This window comes from Rhizomucor pusillus (assembly GCF_041956525.1).
Source record: "Rhizomucor pusillus strain CBS 183.67 unplaced genomic scaffold VTP01scaffold_3, whole genome shotgun sequence".
Classification (NCBI taxonomy): Eukaryota; Fungi; Mucoromycota; class Mucoromycetes; order Mucorales; family Lichtheimiaceae; genus Rhizomucor; species Rhizomucor pusillus.
Window position 1 is genome coordinate 1,406,711 of NW_027192145.1, and position 18,641 is coordinate 1,425,351.

Consider the following 18,641-nt stretch of genomic DNA (forward strand, 5'->3'; position numbering starts at 1 on the left):
TATCTGCACTCAGACAGGACCAGACAGGACCAAGCCGGATTGTCCTTGGAAGCAGCGCCACCTAGTACTGCCCTATCACCTCTTGCTTGTTGGTCTTGATTTCGCTTGGGGATGACTGACAAGTCGACACTAGCTCACACAGTATTACAAGGCTCATTCTGACAAAACTCCGAACTGCATATTTTCAGAAAATGCCAATAAGTATAATAAAATGCGCTGAAACTCATTTATCCATGCAACGAAACAGTATTTTGACCTGATAAATCTCGTTAATATCTTATGACTAAGTGTTGGCATTGGGACCAAAATATCCTTGAATTGAGCTGCTACCTTCTGTCGGCGCTAGCCTGGCTGAAATTTATCCTTTTCTGACGCTTGTCATATCGCTGTAAGCGCGCACTCACATATAGAAATATCAAAAACTGTGATTCACATGTTGGAATATATTCATTACATCTCTAGACTTTACATAAGATATCGTATATCATAGAATCAGGTGCAAATTGCGGATGGAAATAGATGTCACGAAGACTATTTCTAAATAAAGCATTAACATCCCCGCTGCCGCGGGAAACTAGATACAATCGACGAGCTAAAGTAATCGAGATCGCAACGATGTTGTGGCAGCTTCGGACAATAGCTATTTGTACAACTTGACGCGGCATGCATCGATATGAAGCGATGGTTCCGTCAGAGATCCCAGATACAACAGCGGGGTGTATGCTATTTGAGTTTGCAAAGACTGCTGCCCGTTCGGGCTGGCTGAAATAGTTGCTTCAGCCTTTTGCTTCCAATTATATAAATAAAACTTTGGTGTGTCCAAGGCATTCTTCCGCAAGAGACCATAGATATTGCTCTATATGTGTAAGTCAGCCCTCTGGATAGCCTTGTTCACTGCCTAAGCATCTCTTGCGTGCATTCCGAAATTGAAGCAGAAAGTCGTAAAGGGAGTCTGGTCAAAGCATGTTGCTAAAAATGTAGCTTTAACCACTATGTACTACAAGCGTTATTCCGCTTTACTTGCCACCATCTTTAGTAGGATGATGAGCACGGTATTGGCAACTGGGCTTTCAAAACGGCCTATGAGACATAATGACTCTTTCACCTATGTTCACGGTTTCTATTCTTTTCGCTACAACTCCGTATGCAACGTACTTGTCTAAGACTTTCACCGTCTGGCACTAGATTGTACATAATGCTATGAGGCAATTAGTGTTAGCCATACACGTAGGTATGATCTTAATAAACAATGACAAAAAGGTTCTGAAAATGAGCGACTCCATGAAGGGTTTTGTCTCTAGCAATAAATCAGTGGAAAATGCATCGACCATTTGCACGTACAAGAGGCGAAACACAGGAAACTCTTTGCGTCACGCACGCACTTGTTTGGTGTAAGCACGAGCTAATTTTAAGAGATACAAGTTACATACTACATAGTATATGTCATGCAAGGAGACAATTTTTCAAACAAAAAGCACGATGCTTCATATTTGAAACTTTGAGTATAATGGAATGGCCATCAAGGTGCACAATAATCCTAAGAAACTAGCATCATTCGGTCTCAAGAGCATGGGCCAGGAAGCGCTCGTTTCCATTTCTATAGTATATCGAAAGCTTATTGCAATAACCTTCTTACCATTGCTATCTTCAACATCTGTCGCCGGATAAATGGCTTAAATCGTATACTTTTCTTAGCGTTAGAGCGAATATGCAGGGCGTCGGCTTCCTTATTTGTAAATTCTTGTTTTCTTTTCTCGCGCACTTCGAAGTTGGGACCGCTCGTTCCGGTCGTTACGATAGAAATATCGAGCTTACATTTAGCATTGATTTTAGCCGAGCTTTCGGAACTTGCACAAGCTAAATTGTATTTAGCAACAGTTTTTGCTTGATTGCAAAGACGATGGCTTGACGTGGCATGTACCAGAGTGGCTATCACCGAGTTCCGAGAAAGGTAAACAAACGTGAGTTACACACGACGGACCGCATGTCGCGTACAAATGAGTAAAGCAACTACCGGTGCCAAGGAGTTTGTGTACTTACAAATATTTAGGTCTGGCGATTGACCTGTTAGAAAAGAATAGGAACATATGTTTGGTTCTTTCATGCATTTTGGCTTCCACCTTCTTTTTTAGACCAAGGGGCATCAAACGGACAGAAATGTGTAACGGTAGCGTGCTACTAAGACGCTTCCTTGACAGTCAATCGCAGCTTTTCTGAGATGAAACCTTCTGGAGTTATACATTGGCAGCGCGTAAAGGAAAGAAATGATTCTGTTGCAGCTGTAGAACATTCAGATGCTACGATCAAAATGTCTGTGCAAACAAGACTGGAAACAGTTAGTGTTACAAAAATAAGAGACTAAAAAACTTTCTGGTACACGGATCCGAGAGTAAAGCATTCTGAGTTACCACTCCGATGGTTTTAACTGGCAACAGCTTGTTTCAACAAACCCCCGATAGACGATGATGATGATAATGAAATGGTTGGTCGGGGTCCCCATCATGCTTAGGATAGTGCTACCAGTTAACGCATCCAACCACTCCTGCGCATCGCTGTAGCGTCTATATGCATGACTATCAAAGAGTATTCTTGAACCACAAAAATTTGATCTATGTTTAGAAAGCAGAGGCATAAAGGAGATCTCCTGTCTATTATCTAGACAGAGGAAAGCGACAGGTAGAGAGCGTTGTTCTTCCGAGACATTTGAGATGGTGACTGTCCGTGTAACCATCCAATGCCACATGTCACGTATTTCCGTCGAGGTATCCTTGCTTAGAATGCAGATTTTCGTTATAAATATAAATCACGGAATAGCAAAATTGGCTCTAAGGGGCATGTAGCATGGCTTGACGCACGATAAAAGAACGCCACATATTTCTTTCCTGAAGGTGATCCTGACGGATGCAGTTGTACGACCCTTGTCAAGAGGCAGTGACTATGCTTGTGATACGCTAGAAGATCCCAAGTCGGCGTTCCCAACTACACGAACCCCGTGGTCTTCGTTGTACATACGCTCGCACACAGACGCCGCGAGGGTTACACGCGTGATAATTCTACAGAAGAGCACGTAGTGTAAGAAGACAACGAGATTTATTGCCATTATTGTTCGCCAATAACAGGCCATGTGTCATAAGTTAGGGAGTTGGCAAACCATAGAATATGGGATCACACGGCGTCGATCAATCTTCAATTTATGGCATTGACAATTAACGCACGATGTTTTGACAGGGAATCCACGGCCCTACCAATAGCCTATGCGTGTGAATGAATATTGAGCTAATAAACAGCAACTAGAAGTCTAGACTGTTATCGTCCTATAGAAAACTGTTTCTTCCCACCGCAAGAAGACTCTCCTTTGCAAATAAAATCGTTGGGACAAACTTAGAGCGGGGATTTGACGAGCCTCACACCGGATTTTATGCTTCCAACCTTAAAAAGTAGTGATGTCTTTCCGTAGACACAATCCCCCCAAATAAAATCATATGCTTGGCCAGCTTGGGGGCGCAATTGAGGAATACCCAGGTATCCCGATCCTCAAGGGATATTGTTCTTTTGTGTCAGAGGCAATAAAGAGGAAGAGCACGGTGCAAATGATCGACGCTCATGAGCAAACATGCTCTCCTTGACTCGACAGAAGAACACAAGGCTGCAAAGAATTCCCTTATTAAGATACTCTCCTGGCGGTGGCAATACAAGTATATCAGTACTGTACCATCATCGCCCGACTAATCTCAGCTTTTTCCCTCCAATCTGCCTCTTCTTCCTCTGAACAATCGCTTTACTTTCTTTTCTTTTCCTCCCCGACTCCTCACTTGATTCGACCTTGTCAGCAACTGGATTCATCAAGTGCTGCGAAGCTGTTGTCAAACGCGTTGAATGCTTCATCGGCCACAACCATTATTGTCACATATGTCCATGTCATATCATCCTCCAACAACGAGCAACAGCTACACTGAGAGGTAAGTGCGGTTGTCAACCGTCTATAAAATTTTTAGGGATACGAGAATTGAGAATTTTTCTTCTATCATCCATATCCCGCCGCTCACAGATCAGTAATTCCTCCGGGAACGTTAATGCATCACTCTCCTACAGCAGCACCGTTGATCCATTCACCTTCCGGATCCCAACCGTTACCATCGTTTAACAGCCCGCTAATACACAAGACGTCACCGCCGCTGCCGGCAATAAATCCAAACGGACCCTTTCCGCCTGTTCTGGAAATGCAGCATCCTTTTTCACCACATTCGAGAAGTTCATCGTCTGGGGTGTCGATTATCCCTTCGCCGCCTCCGATCTATCCCTCAGCAACAGCACCTCCAAACTCAAAGTATGTATAGATTTCCGTTTTTATTTGCTTTTTCCTCCTTGGCGAATGCTTTGCTTGTGTAACCCATGCTGTCCATAAGGACGTCTGGTCTTTTGCTTCTGCAAAGTACTGACGACAAAATTTTCTCTTTCTCTTGCTTCATCGTTTCTAGCAGCGGTAATATGCGTTTCGAGGTTGTTCTGGAAGGTAACATACTAGTAGACTCTTATGAATTTATATTCCATTTGCATTAAACGCTTTCCATGCCTTTAGCACCTACAGCTGCGGCTCAAAAAGTGGAAGAGTCTCCTCTAACATATTTGAACAAAGGTAAAGACATGTATCTGTGAAGATTGGCAGCCATGTAATAAATTAACGCGTCAAAAAAGGACAATTCTATAACATTGCTCTCAAGGATACTGAGGCTCAAGATATCGAACTTGTTAGCACAGTCCACATTATGTTTCACGACGAATCTCATCGCAAAGTTGCTCCGAATTACTGGAAATTCTGGCTGAGCCAGCAAAAAAACCAGCAGACAGCTCGCGCAATCGATATAGACCAAGGCCGGTCAGTTGGTGTCCATAATATCGAAACCAGATGGTTCGATCGCATAACGTTCCAATGGAATGGAAAAGCCGGCGCCACCATCAACATTCGCTTTAATTGCCTTTCAACAGATTTTTCTCGAATTAAAGGCGTCAAGGGCATTCCACTTCGACTTCACATGGAAACGCACGTCGTTCAAAGCGAACAACAGCAACAACAGCATCAGGTTGTAGAGACTGCCTTTTGTCGCATTAAGCTGTTCAGAGATAAAGGCGCTGAGCGCAAGAACAAAGACGATGCGAAGCATATCGAAAAGCAACTCGAAAAGTTAAGAGGTAACATTGTAAAATGGATGCACTGCGAAGAAAACAGTAGCGTCTCTGCTTTGCTAAATATTTATCCCTCTTTTTACAGGAAAAAATGGCGAGAGCCATCCGTTGTGGTTAGCATATTCCCAGACACAACCTTACACTGTTTTCTGCGAGGTTCCATCATCTCCCACAACTTCTACGAGCGGTACGCCGTCTGATCTGGAAGCTGTTCGTCGCATGAGCGATGGAAGTATCAGCACTACAACAGCAAATAATGGAGCGCAGCCGTTAAGTCGAACTTCATCGCAACATAACGGCATGTTCCTTCCACCACCACCTTCCATCATTCCAAATTTCTCGCAGCATCATCCAAGCATGAAACGCCCATATCCAACGTACCATCAGTATCACCCGCTGGTCTCGCCGCCTCCTGTTCCTTATGGACATGAAATATCTCCAGCTCTAGCGTCCACGCTAGCCGCATCCTCAGGGAACCCTTACTTTATGCAACCGGCTGCTATTGATCTCGATCCAACATATATGCCCCAGCGGAAGCGCAGAGTAGCCAGTAAGCTCAGAAAAGCTTCCATCGCTTGAGAGTCAGAGCAAACCAATCTAATCCGGCACTCTTCCGTGATATAGAAAAGAGTATATTCGTCAAATCTGCGCAATCTAATGAAGCATATTATCGTGCTGTCTACTTGGATGACCTCACCGTGGAAAACCTTATCCAAAATCTTACGGAAAAACTCAATATCAAGACTGATCAGAAAGTACAAAATGTTATCCGTCAAGTTGTCAAGAAGGAGAATCTAGCTGTATGCATAGACGACTCGGTTGTTCAAGATATCCCAGAAGAACAAGACATGGAGGTGGAAACCACCACTAACGATGATGGATCTATTACCCTAGTGCTCCGTTACTAAGCAGAATACCCTTGACATTTGCATGATATAGTCTTTCCTTCTTTTCCTGACTATTTTCTTTTACTATTGTACAAATCTAGCTCGTTCGCACCAAAATATGCCCAGATCTCCTCATGGAAAAAAAAAATGGTTATTAAGCATCTTCTGGCTTTGAAAAGCAGAACCGCGAACCACTATCCTCGAACAAATGGGGCCCCCAAGCGGACTGAGACTGTCACCAAGCTCTTAGGTACACCACCGCAGAATGAGCGAAAGGACTTTTGAAAAGGGCGTTGCCGAGCCTAGCCAGCAACTTGACGGTTCAGGTCTTCGCATTTGCATTGTTCACACACGATGGAACTATGCTCTTGTAAACAACATGTACAAGAGCGTCTACGACACCTTGGTCAAGAAGCATGGCGTGTTACCAGAGAACATTTACACTGTAAGGACCTGGCTGCAGTAAAGAAACGTTCAAAGAACAAGAAAACTGACGGCCCATTTCAGGATACTGTATCTGGTTCCTACGAACTTCCCATGGCTGCCAAGCAACTTATCGATGCATCCAGAGCTCAAGGTTCTGAGACTGCCAGCGATCTCCTTGGTTCCCCTGCACCTGCAAACAAGAGTCAATCTACAAAGAAAACTGGACCTTTTGATGCTGTCATTTGCATTGGTGTGGTCATCAAGGGTGGAACTGCTCACTTTGAATACATTTGCGATGCTGTCACTCACGGTATCATGCGCGTCCAGCTGGATACTGGCGTTCCGGTCATCTTTGGCGTTTTGACTTGCTACAACGATGAGCAGGCTATTGCTCGATCAAGTACGGAGGAAGGTTTCCATCATTCCGAGGAGTGGGCTACCGCTGCAGTCGAGTCTGGTCTTCGCAAACATCGTAAATTGTAACATATATATATATATATATATATATATATATAAGAATCTACATATGGTTTTCCCACCTGTATTCATCGAAATGAAAAGCTTTGGTTCTTTGTTTCTATCAATCAATATTTCATTTATTTTGGTGTCCTTGCCATGTTTCTTTTCAATTTCTCCTTGTTCTTCGCTGCTGGCAGCTCTGCTCTAGCCGACCATGAAAGACAACAATCATTTGGAGCAACTTCGCTCCAATATGATGGGTGGAGATGGACAAGAGGAGAAGGTTGAAGGTACGTGCCTCGTCTATAGTCTCTGTGTCTGGTAACAACAACGCGAACACTGCATTAGTAAATCAACGACACCTCATTGACAAGATCCTGGCCCGTTACTCTACGGAACATGTCCTCTACCGAGAACTTATGCAGAATGCAGGTACGTTAATCTCGCTGTGTCTCGAGAGAGCCTAAGACAAGTTGGAGGAGGTAACATATTATGCGCATAATTCTACAGACGATGCTTCATCCACCAGTGTCGAAATACGTTTCCATTCGCAGCAGAGCGCAGCAGATTCAGATACCAAACGAGCACCGGATCTATCAGTCAAATGTGACAAAATCACATTCAAAAATAACGGTATCCCGTTTCGTCCGGAAGACTGGGCGAGACTGAAGCGCATTGCAGAGGGGAATCCAGGTCTAGTTTGATCGAATTTGCGTGTGATGCATGAATATATGCTAACGAAAAATATATAGATGAACAAAAGATCGGTGCCTTTGGCGTCGGTTTCTACTCTCTATTTTCCGTTTGCGAAAATCCTTTGTATGTAAACCAAACTGTTAACATGGCATGATTGGCTTACACATGCGAATTCTTAGCGTGTTTTCTGGGAGACAATGCATGGCGTTCTACTTTAAAGGCGATCAATTGTTCGCCAAGCGCGCCGATGTGGCCGAGTCTGATACAGATGATTGGACCTCATTTTTGATGGATCTACGGGAACCCATGGAAATGCCCGATCTAGAGGATTTTTCAAAGTTTCTGGCGACAAGTATGGTATGCATATCCAGTGGATTGGACCATGAGGGCAGTCGCTGATCATGTTGTATAGGGATTTACGGCTAATCTTCGACAGATAACCGTGTATCTTGATCAGCATATGATATTCAACATAAAAAAGAAAATGGCCGAACCATACAATATACCTGTAGATAACAGAAAAATGTACACCGCTACTCCTCAGAAAATGTTCACAATCACTGGAGCCAGTATGCAACAAATTCAACTAGACGCTGAAAAGTATACACCTTCTTCCGGTATTTTTCAACTTGCGACATCCTTGCTATCGAGGAGGGAGATAGATACATCATCTGGCTTACCAATGGAAAAAGCCAGCATTTTTCTCCGCGTCGTAACAGGTTCGTTAGACGTCGCAGTGTCACGAGAATACGAACGTGAGATGGAACGAGCTACAAAGAAGAAACCACCAAAAACGACAACGTATCAACTTGTGTATACAGGCAGAGAGGAGTTGGATGCATCGGGCAAAAGTACAAGCAGCGTGTTCGAGCGATTACTGCCATTTCCTCATCAAGGAAGAATATTTATTGGTTTTGCAACGCATCAAACGACAGGTTGTTGCTCTCACATGGCAGCCCGGTTCATTCCTACTGTAGAGCGAGAAAGCATCGACTTTGCAGATCGATACATCAGTATATGGAACAAGGAACTGTTAGCTGTCGGTGGTCTCCTATGCCGCATTGTATATGATAACGAGATGACGCAGATCGAACGTTTATATCGTGAACTAGTCGGCGACCACGATCTTGTAGACAAGACTAAAGAGACTGAAGCTGATGGGCCGAAGCATATGTTGGAGAAACGTGCTGCTCATGCACTACGCTCTTTCACTTTCCAGCCGTCGACCCCAAATGCAATTGTAGGAAGAGTGCAGGAGCAACTCTTCTTCCAATCTAGCAAAATACCAGCGCGGATCATGACTTCACACGGTATACAACCAGTAACAAGCGCACGCGTGCTGGATGGACAGCATATGGCATCAAACATGGTAAATCCATTTGTCAAGACGATACCTACAATACCAGATTATATCATGACGGAATGCAAAGAAAGCATGGACAAGTTCAAATCATTTTCGTTGTTGCGGCCACTGGATCTGGATGATATTTTGAAAGAACTCGATACTCGCTCTCTAAACGAGACTGAAATGATATCTTGTATGAAGTGGTGGATAGATTATAGCAAGGCTACAAATTACGGACATGTGCATCCAAGGCTTGAACGTTTCTTGAACGCGGCTATTCTGGATTGCGATGGCAAACGATTTCTCCCGCTTGCTAGTTTCACCTCTTGGATTAATCCAAAGTTGATTCCTCTTGATATGCCTGCTCCGGAAACAACAATACCTTTCTCTGTCAGCAAGAGTTTTGACCCGAATCTTCTTCAGCAGTTTTTTGGGTAAGGCGGATTACTACTAGCAAGTATCTACCGTTAAAGCTGAATTTTTGTCGTTAGTAACTGGACTGAGTTATCTCTTATGGAGTGGATTCGCTTCATTGCAAGCAAACCAGAGATCCAAACGTCCGCGCCATTTGCAGAGAAGGTGCTTTCAGTGCTTTCTCGCGGTTTTCGTCATGTATCATCGAAGTCTCAAACAGAGATCAGTGCTGTCTTGAAAAACAAACAGTGTATGCCCACCAGATATGGTATGAAGGTCCCAGCTGAATCCTACTTTCCAACGGTCAATCTTTTTGATGACCTACCCATTGTCCATTTTGAAAATCCACGGGCAGTAAGCGATCAGGTGTTGACAGTTCTCGGCGTACGAAAGGTAAGCATCAGTATCGTTCAAAACTCGATGAATATATGCTTACCTTCTCTGAGTTAGCATGTCGATCTCCAACTTGTATTTGATAGATTGATTTCGGATGGAAGCTGGTCGCATGTCGACCTAGTCAAATATCTCACGACAGTTCAAGGTACACTCAGCAGTGTGGAATTAAGCCGTCTGCGGGAGACAGCTATCTTCACGAAAGAAGGCGAGCAACCGAAACTGAAGGAAGTTGAGAAAAAGGTCGTGGATGCAAACGGCAACAGTGTAACGGAGAAGCATCAAAAGAAAATCTATCGACGGTACAAGGCAAAAGAATTATTCACGCCGACAGAGAAGCTGAGGGAACTCAAGTTGCCTCTCATTGATTGGAACGGTCGATGGCGGCAGACTAGTGATGAAGCAAAATTTTTGGAGACCTTGGGGTTACACAGCTATCCTCCTTTATCGATGCTTTTAACGCTTGCATCACAAGCTACAAACGATCGACAAGTTCAGCTTCGAGCACTGCAATACTTTGTCGAAAACGAGAAGCAATATGCCGACGCATACGATGTATCAAATCTTGAAATCGCCTTCTTGCCCTGCTCGGATGGAAAGACCTATGCCGCGCCGAAAGACTGTTTTTCCAATGCTCAAGTTCAATTACTGGATTTCAATGTTCTGCATCGTGACTTGATACCGATCAAGGATAAGCTGCGTGTACGAGAAAATCCTGAACCTGACAGACTTTTGGACGCTTTCATGACGCATATCACAAAAGATCAAAAGAAATCACAGCAAATGTTTGAATATTTGGCAAACCGTATGGGCGAATTCCGTTACAATCATTGGCAGCTTCTTCGGCACACAAAGTTTATACCCGTAGCCAGTCACCGTGAAGACGAGGGCATTGTGCTTATTGAACCGACTCAATGCTACTTTGAATCAAACGGTTCAAGCTTCCACAAAGAACTTTTTACATACGTCAATTTTGGAGAAAAAGCGAATATGTTTCTACGGTCATGCGGCGTTAAAGATGAACCGACGACCACCGAGTTAGCTACTATGATCGTCAAAGATCCGGCAAGATTTTGGAATTTAAGCGGCGGTGGCGAACGCTACCTAAGCGTGCTGAGACAGATAGCTGGGCAATTTGAACAAATTCGAAGCGATCGATACCTATCGCAAGAAATGAAGAATAGCCCCTTCCTTGTGGGCATCAAGCGATCACGGCTTACTCAACAGAACTCAGCAGAATCCAGCAGCGCTGCTGAAGAGTCAAATGTCATGGATGAATTCGTACAATATCAATTGGCAAAAGCAAGCGATATCTTTATTATTGATGATACAATGTCGCAGCAGATTTTCTCTCCTCTTTCAGCGCCGATGGAACAACTATTGGAGGAATTTTACAGCAGCCTCGGAAGCAAGAAACTGTCAAGGTATGGAAAGATATAGTTGCAAACTGTCCTTAACGGACTAATCAAAATATATAGTCAAATCAAGGAGACATACACCTATCGCGACGTGATGGGTGTTACGGAGCGTTCCAGAGCTATAACTGAAGCTATTTTCGAACGAACACCCATTATCATATACCAAATGCTTAGTGACAATCCTCAGAGGCAAAGAGAACTTTACCGCGATGAGAAATATGTCAAGAATAATTTGAAGGTATAGCTTGATCGTTACTTGATACTTAATTTAACTAACGACAATAAACTATACAGGTGGTCCAAGTGAGAGAGCTCAAGATCAAACGACAATTTAAACATACGGGCGAGGAAAATGTACAGCCGACAACTGCATGTGGAGGACGGAGCAACTTCACTATTTACGTATCTGGCACCGGTGAAATCGACTACTACGATGTAGCGAATGCTCTCTGCAGCTTGATCTTCATACGCGTACGATTTAACGATGCCATCATTGTCGAGAGATATCTTACGGCTAGCCTAACAAGTTTAAAACGGAAAGGTGTGCCAGTGGATCGTATATTGAATATTCGCAAAGATATTGAGAGCATCCCGGCAACGCCAAGCCCACCGGTCCCGCAACCAACTCCAACGCCTACGTTGACACCTGCTCAGCTTGATTCTTACACAAACAAGATTTTGGATGTTTTTGGAGATTGTGAAAAGGGTTATATACGACAGCTTTTGTCGCAAGAGAAGGAGAATCATGTGGAAAATGTTATCAATCGGCTATTGCAGGAAGGTTATCCAACACAGCAAGGCGATGTTCAGGATGACAATGCCCAGGGAAAGCTAAAGGAGACACAGATGTCTAACGAACAGAAGCGAGGGACTAGACTTTTAGACCGTATCTGGTCATGGAATCGCACCCGCTCACCAACGCTATCAGGACCACCGAAACCAGAAACTGAATCGTCGCCATTACCGCCACCACAGACTCCTCAGACACCTAAACTTCCTCCATCCGAGGGTACAATCACGCCCAATTATATGTCCAGCATACGTCAAAATTTGCGAAGAGGCATTCATTCCTGCAAAGCATACTCCGGCCAAGATATTTACTCGCCACCACAACTGAATAATGTAAAAGAATCACATAGCTACTGCGACGCCACTCCGCAGCAAAACTTGGTAGCTGCAGGCCAAGCGATGGGAATGCAGCTCTTTGTGCACAGGGATGTTAATCCAGAGGATGTCAGAAAGCAGTACGGCGCAGCCATGAGCAGATTCTCCAACATTATATCCGTACTGGTTCAAGTATTTGAACTCAAGGCTTCATCCATTCACATTTTCTATGACACAAGCGGCGGCACAGTTGCATTCAACCGAAGTGGCAGTATCTTTTTGAATCTTCGATATTATCTAGCGTTACATGATACTGAAGATTTGTCCGCGTATGCTGCTAAACGCAAGGAAGGACTGATCTATTGGTTCATGACTTTATGTCACGAACTTGCACACAATTTTGTAGCAGAACATAGTTCAGAGCATGAATTTTACATGTCATCGTTCGCAGAGGTTTATCTAGAAGCTCTTGTACCGTATTTGACTCCTGTTCCAAAGGAATGAGTAAATTCAGGGCACTAGTTCTGCTCCTCGTACAATTTCTACAAAAGTTATTTTGTTCCATCATGAAAATTGACATCACATCCTCCAAGGTTTGAATTTTCATGTATTTCCCAAGATCACTGACCCGATACTCAATACTGTATGTAATCTGGAACGGCGAAAACTCAGTACCGTCGATTTTTGCAAAAAGTGGAAAGCACTTAAACCGACGAACCTCCATTTCCATATCGAAGGTTTTGAAGAAATGACCAGGGCAACTAACACGGGAATCCTTCTTTGTGAAACGGTAAACAATGTTCCTTGCTATCAGCCACGAATAAAAAAGCAAAGTTGTCTTCCATTGGAGGACACTGCGCGCCGGCATTTTATGCCAATGCCGATGCCGATCACGGCTGTGCTGCTCCTCCGAGGTCGACCGGAAATATGACTAGATATTGACGGAAACCACCGTATGAGTCATATTATTACAACCAGTGCGCAGGTATTTTGCTATCATTTGCAGCGCAGTATTTGACAATGTGTGTGAAAAAGCAGCCATGCTGTTATTCGTGTGATAATTTCCGTATTCAACTTTTGCATATTAGCCATCGTGGCAATCGCAGCAAAGACATGTGGAAGTGTGAAGTCATTGCGGGGTACGGAAAATCCTTTCGGAAAAACCGCCGGAAAATTGCCCTACAAATGATAAGGAGTCTGACATGCAACTACATCATTCCCGATTTCATCCCCCTGTTTTCACTTCTCTTGTTCGGACCGATGGAACTCGTCAACCAAGTCTATGAAACGCAAATTCTCCCGCTGCTTTCACCGCTAATATCGAAAGTGAGCGGATCTCAGGCATATGCCGTAGCGCGCAGGAACAAGATGCTGTCGATCGGAGCCGCCGTTGCCTTGACCGTTGTATACATGGCATATTCAACAGTGACGAGACCTCCCAAACATCTTCGACATATTCCGTCAGCCAACAATATCAAGCTTCTTAAAGCGTACTTGTCTGGATGGCCCATCAACGACATAGCCACCAAGATCACGATCCCTGCTGCTCTCCAGTCCGATCGTAATATTTATGTGGTGAGTAAAACCTCGTCCTTTACAGCATCGATTGACTATTTTGACTTATGCTGTTTCCTCTTCTGTTACTTCAAGCGATATGACATAAACGGCTGGATGGTGAGAATCCAGGATCCCGTTGCAGCAAAAAAGTTTTTGTTGAAAACAGGCGAGTGGCAGCTGACAATACGATCGCATGTTACACAAAATAATAAACAGCGATCTCTTTTGCAGATCTCTTTCCAAAGTACAGCCTACAGGAAACACGCGATGGAACAATCAATGGTGAATTCTTTGGAAAACCCAATCTTGTCACTGTTTCCGGTGATCAATGGAAATCGCATCGGAAGGTTGGGAAAGCAATACTACTTCCTACAGAAACAGATTACTTACAGCATCGTGTATTGAAATAGATTGCCAACCCTGCATTTCATCGATCCATGCCAGTAGAGCTCTTTGGTACGCTGACACACAAGCTGTTCAAACTTATGGATAATCTCGGCGAAACTGTGGATTATCTCGACTTGATGACTCGGTTCACTTTGGATGCCATCGGACTAGCAGGATTCGGTACTTAATACTGATCAGGGTTTCCGGCAACTTCACTCAAGAACATAACCTTGTTTACGGATTTACAGGATTCGATTTCCACGCAATTGAGGATCGTCACAGCCCCTGGGTTGAAAAGTATGACCGTATCAATGCTGCCATGTGGAGCCCATTGTTCCTGTTCCTACCGGTGCTTGAGCAAAAGTTCCTCTGGGCATTCCCCGAGCGACAAAGACGTCACAAGGACTTGCAAGACTTTTTGAGCATGTTGGATGGTGTCATTGCCCATAAACGTAAAGTGCTGAAGGAACAGCAACAAGACGTGGATCAAACAGCCGAGAACGAAAAGGATTTGTTGACATTAATGATTGAAAGCGAAAATAAGGGCGAGGGAGCACTCAGTGATGAAGAGCTGAAGGTACGATATAGAGGATTATGGTATCCATGTCATCCCAGAATAACATGCATGGTCAGGCCAACCTGTGCATCTTTTTCCTCGCTGGTCACGACACAACGGCTAATTCATTATCCTGCGCTGTGTACTACCTCGCTGCTAATCCCGTAAGAGCGCGCGCTGACTCAAGAACAGCCTCGTGATAGTTTTTGCTAATTTAATTGCTACTATGAACTAGGACATTCAACAAAAAGCACGGGAGGAAGCATTATCAGTGCTCGGAGATGGGCCAGACGATATTCATCCAACAGTCGAGCAGTCAAAGAACCTGCCGTACATTAACTGCATCATCCGTGAGGTAAACTGGTGACGATTTATACTTCGAAAACAACCGACGACTAAAGAATTGTACGTTAGACTCTACGAATGAATCCTCCAGCTGCCTCATTATTACCTCGAACGACAACGCAAGATACAGACTTAAATGGCGTCTTAATACCCAAGGGAACGTTGATCGGCATTGATGTCCATGAATTGCACCACAATCCCCGTGTTTGGAAAGATCCTGAAGTATTCAACCCAGATCGGTTTTTGGAAGGTGGCGAAGCTGATGAACTCACAGGAAAGGGTATGACTTGGCTGCCTTTCAGTAACGGTTCTCGCCAGTGCATTGGCATGAACTTCAGCTTGGCCGAACAGCGCGTTCTTCTCCCACTTCTGCGTAAGTATTTGCATTTACCATACCCCTCTCCCATCCTTAAATTCTGTTTGTGCTAACGTCATCTTGCAGTGAGAAAATATGAATGGTCTCTTCCAGAAGATTCGATTCACAAGAAGGGCCTTGTAACAACCGGCATGGGCATTATCTGTCCAAAGAACCTTCAAATAGTATTCAAGAAACGACACTGAAATGAAGGGCCGAAACGGGCCGGATCAGCGCCTTCCCATCTATTACCATTGAAAATGAAGACATAGAAATTGGCCTTTTCCTTTTCTTTTGCCTTGCGCTTTAAAATAGTCTTTATTTCTCAATGTTGTCGCCGGTTTTAGGAAGTTCACAGCAAGTCGCTTCTGCCTTCTTTAGAGTACATTTCCAAGATTGTAAGAAGGCACAAATCTATCTCCATTAGCACCGCGATCGCCTTGGCAGCGGCGTCGTATTTGTACTACAAGCTAACAACACCTCCGAAACATATTCGGCATATACCAGAGGGAGACAGCATCAAGTTGATAAGAGCTATTGTTTCTGGATGGACACCGACCGAAATAGCGCAAAAGGTCGAAATACCTGCAGCCATGCAAGCGGAGCATGGACTTTACACCGTGAGTTGCAAGTTTTTACTTTGGACAACATGCGCTGACTGACCTCGCAAAACACTGCAGATGTTCAGTCACCAAGGATGGACGGTCTACATCCAAGATCTAATCGTGGATAGCTGTAATCTCAGTGACAGAGGAACGTCTTACGTTTCTGACTTGATAGGTTTTGATTTTCATGCTATTGAGGATCCTCAAAGCCCTTGGGTGGTCAAGTATGAAGGTATCAGCAAGGCCATGTTTGAATCACTTTTCCTGGTCTTCCCGATTCTTGAACAAAGATTCATGTGGGCATTTTCCGAGCGACAGAAGCGTCACCGCGACATGCAAGAATTTCTGAGTATGTTAGATCAAGTAATTGCTCACAAGCGCAAGGTCTTGGGCGAAGAACAAGATGCAAATGTCTCTGAAGTACCCGAGAGCGAGAAGGATCTTTTGACTCTAATGATCGAAAGTGAAAACAACGGAGAAGGAACCCTCACTAACGAGGAGTTGAAGGTGCAGCAATATTGATTTTTATAACACTCGACATCCATGTTAACATGCAGAAATGATGTAGGCCAACATTTGCATATTCTTCCTTGCTGGTCACGATACCATGGCCAACGCACTATCCTATGCTGTGTACCATCTTGCCGTTAACCCCGTAAGTGCGCGCTGCTCAATGCATACATGGTGCTGAATTCGAGCTAATTGTACCTTGATATTTATCATGTAGGATATCCAAGTAAAGCACGCCAAGAAGCACTATCGGTACTAGAAGATGGCAAGGATGATATTCTTCCAACTATGGAGCAATCCAAGAGCCTACCGTACATCGGCTGCATCATCAAAGAGGTACTCTCTGAATTCATTTGGTAGCTCATCCCTAAAAAATGTATGTTAAAAATTATGCATCGCAGGCATTACGAATGAATCCTCCAGTGACCTCTGGCCTGCCTTGATATGCCGCGGAAGATACGGAACTAAACGGCGTGTTTATACCCAAGGGAGCGAAAATTGGCATTGATATCCATGAAATGCATCACACCCCCCGCATCTGGAGAGATCCCGAGGTGTTCAACCCGGATCGATCTTTGCCAGGCGGCGAAGCCGAGAGTCTGTCAGGAATGGGCATGACATGGATACCCTTCAGCAATGGCGCTCGTCAATGCATCGGTATGAACTTTAGCTTGGCAGAACAGCGTATTGTCCTTCCACTTTTGTGTAAGTTCGTCCAGCCCGCTCAAAAATTTACATCATAGCTAACATTGTCGCGGTGCTCGACTTTTTGCTAGTGAGGAAATACGAATGGTCGCTTCCGGAAGATTCGATCCACAAAGACCGCTTGATAACAACCAATGCGGGTGTGATAACTCCCAAAGATCTTAAGATTATGTTTAGAAAACGACATTAAGCTGTAATAAATGTTTTAGCAACATATGTTTATCTTTATATTGATGAATAATAAGCCTTGAAAACCATTAGAATAAGCCGGTAAGCTGGTCATGCTGGGTTTTGCAAAAGTAGGTTCGATCTTTTCCTTCCCCAAGCACTCAGCTTTAATCCGAAACTCCGAACGAGGCGTCACAGTGTCCTGCGAACATGCTGGAAAGTGTTTCTCTTTTTCCAACGAAGCGCGCTTCTTTTGTCGAACCGAAACCATGCCACTCTCACCTCCCGTACTCTGGGCTCAACGCAGCGATTTTATTTACTTGACTGTGCAACTCACTGACATTAGCGTAAGTCTTCTCATCAGCAACTTGTTCCGCGTCGCGTTTGTACTTTAACTCATCTTTTGTAGAATCCCGAGATCAACGTAACAGAGAACCGCTTTCACTTTAAGGGAAAGGGTGAAGCAGAGCAAAACGAATATGAAGCCGAGATCGAATTTTATGCTCCTGTAGACGTGGAGGTTTGTAAAGACACGCATAAAGGTGATATCCTAGCAATAACTGTTATTACTAACCGTAACATCCAAACAGAAATCTAAACAGCATTTGACGCCTCGCAACTTGTTAATGATCATCTACAAGAAGGAAGAAGGATACTGGCCTCGTCTTCAAAAGGGCGGAAAGTTGAACTTTGTCAAGGTCGACTTTTCAAGATGGAAGGATGAAGATGAAGAAGACGACGATGCTGGCATGGATCCTATGGGTGGTATGGATTTCTCAAGCTTGATGGCTCAAGCCGGTGGCAATCTTCCAAACATGGATGACTTGGTACGTCCATATTATACGAAATTTTCCAATACTGTCTGAACACTGATCGCTATGCTTTATTATCACAGCCTGACGGCGACTCTAGCGATGAAGAGGAAGAAGCAGAGGCACCAGCAGCTACCGAAAAGAAAGGCAAGTTGTAAAGATTTGTGACTCATTTATGTGATGTGAAGCTAACTGGACAATGTAATGCTTTTAGAAGAATCTAAATAAACAAATAAATTCTTTATAACTAAAAAATGACAGACATCAAGTCTGCCGATTGTTCACTTTGATTCTAATACAATACGCGACGCTGCA

The 18,641-nt window shown here is 44.0% G+C and overlaps 6 protein-coding genes across 6 annotated transcripts; all 6 read left to right on the forward strand.

Annotated features, from left to right (window-relative positions):
• Window positions 1-3,876: 3,876 nt before the first annotated feature.
• Window positions 3,877-6,092, forward strand: VTP01DRAFT_6774 (uncharacterized protein; the record flags this gene model as incomplete). The annotated part of the gene is made up of 7 exons (XM_069385712.1): window positions 3,877-3,959; window positions 4,049-4,327; window positions 4,479-4,513; window positions 4,580-4,636; window positions 4,696-5,190; window positions 5,270-5,734; window positions 5,809-6,092. The coding sequence occupies 7 exons, from the start codon at window positions 3,877-3,879 to the stop codon at window positions 6,090-6,092; spliced, it is 1,698 nt and encodes a 565-aa protein (XP_069243147.1).
• Window positions 6,093-6,336: 244 nt separating this feature from the next.
• Window positions 6,337-6,980, forward strand: VTP01DRAFT_6775 (uncharacterized protein; the record flags this gene model as incomplete). The annotated part of the gene is made up of 2 exons (XM_069385713.1): window positions 6,337-6,516; window positions 6,579-6,980. The coding sequence occupies 2 exons, from the start codon at window positions 6,337-6,339 to the stop codon at window positions 6,978-6,980; spliced, it is 582 nt and encodes a 193-aa protein (XP_069243148.1).
• A 190-nt stretch (window positions 6,981-7,170) lies between these two features.
• VTP01DRAFT_6776 (uncharacterized protein) lies at window positions 7,171-12,830 on the forward strand (the record flags this gene model as incomplete). Its single annotated transcript, XM_069385714.1, has 10 exons — window positions 7,171-7,246; window positions 7,305-7,388; window positions 7,467-7,649; window positions 7,709-7,775; window positions 7,832-8,009; window positions 8,065-9,431; window positions 9,489-9,804; window positions 9,862-11,228; window positions 11,283-11,460; window positions 11,517-12,830. The coding sequence occupies 10 exons, from the start codon at window positions 7,171-7,173 to the stop codon at window positions 12,828-12,830; spliced, it is 5,130 nt and encodes a 1,709-aa protein (XP_069243149.1).
• A 756-nt stretch (window positions 12,831-13,586) lies between these two features.
• VTP01DRAFT_6777 (uncharacterized protein) lies at window positions 13,587-15,732 on the forward strand (the record flags this gene model as incomplete). Its single annotated transcript, XM_069385715.1, has 9 exons — window positions 13,587-13,901; window positions 13,977-14,049; window positions 14,115-14,230; window positions 14,294-14,450; window positions 14,519-14,847; window positions 14,904-14,990; window positions 15,062-15,181; window positions 15,241-15,544; window positions 15,614-15,732. 9 exons carry the CDS (start codon window positions 13,587-13,589, stop codon window positions 15,730-15,732), a joined length of 1,620 nt encoding a protein of 539 aa, XP_069243150.1.
• A 1,197-nt stretch (window positions 15,733-16,929) lies between these two features.
• VTP01DRAFT_6778 (uncharacterized protein) lies at window positions 16,930-17,536 on the forward strand (the record flags this gene model as incomplete). The annotated part of the gene is made up of 3 exons (XM_069385716.1): window positions 16,930-16,977; window positions 17,130-17,346; window positions 17,418-17,536. The coding sequence occupies 3 exons, from the start codon at window positions 16,930-16,932 to the stop codon at window positions 17,534-17,536; spliced, it is 384 nt and encodes a 127-aa protein (XP_069243151.1).
• Window positions 17,537-17,783: 247 nt separating this feature from the next.
• VTP01DRAFT_6779 (uncharacterized protein) lies at window positions 17,784-18,554 on the forward strand (the record flags this gene model as incomplete). Its single annotated transcript, XM_069385717.1, has 5 exons — window positions 17,784-17,861; window positions 17,924-18,034; window positions 18,105-18,341; window positions 18,410-18,473; window positions 18,541-18,554. The coding sequence occupies 5 exons, from the start codon at window positions 17,784-17,786 to the stop codon at window positions 18,552-18,554; spliced, it is 504 nt and encodes a 167-aa protein (XP_069243152.1).
• Between the last annotated feature and the right edge of the window lie 87 nt (window positions 18,555-18,641).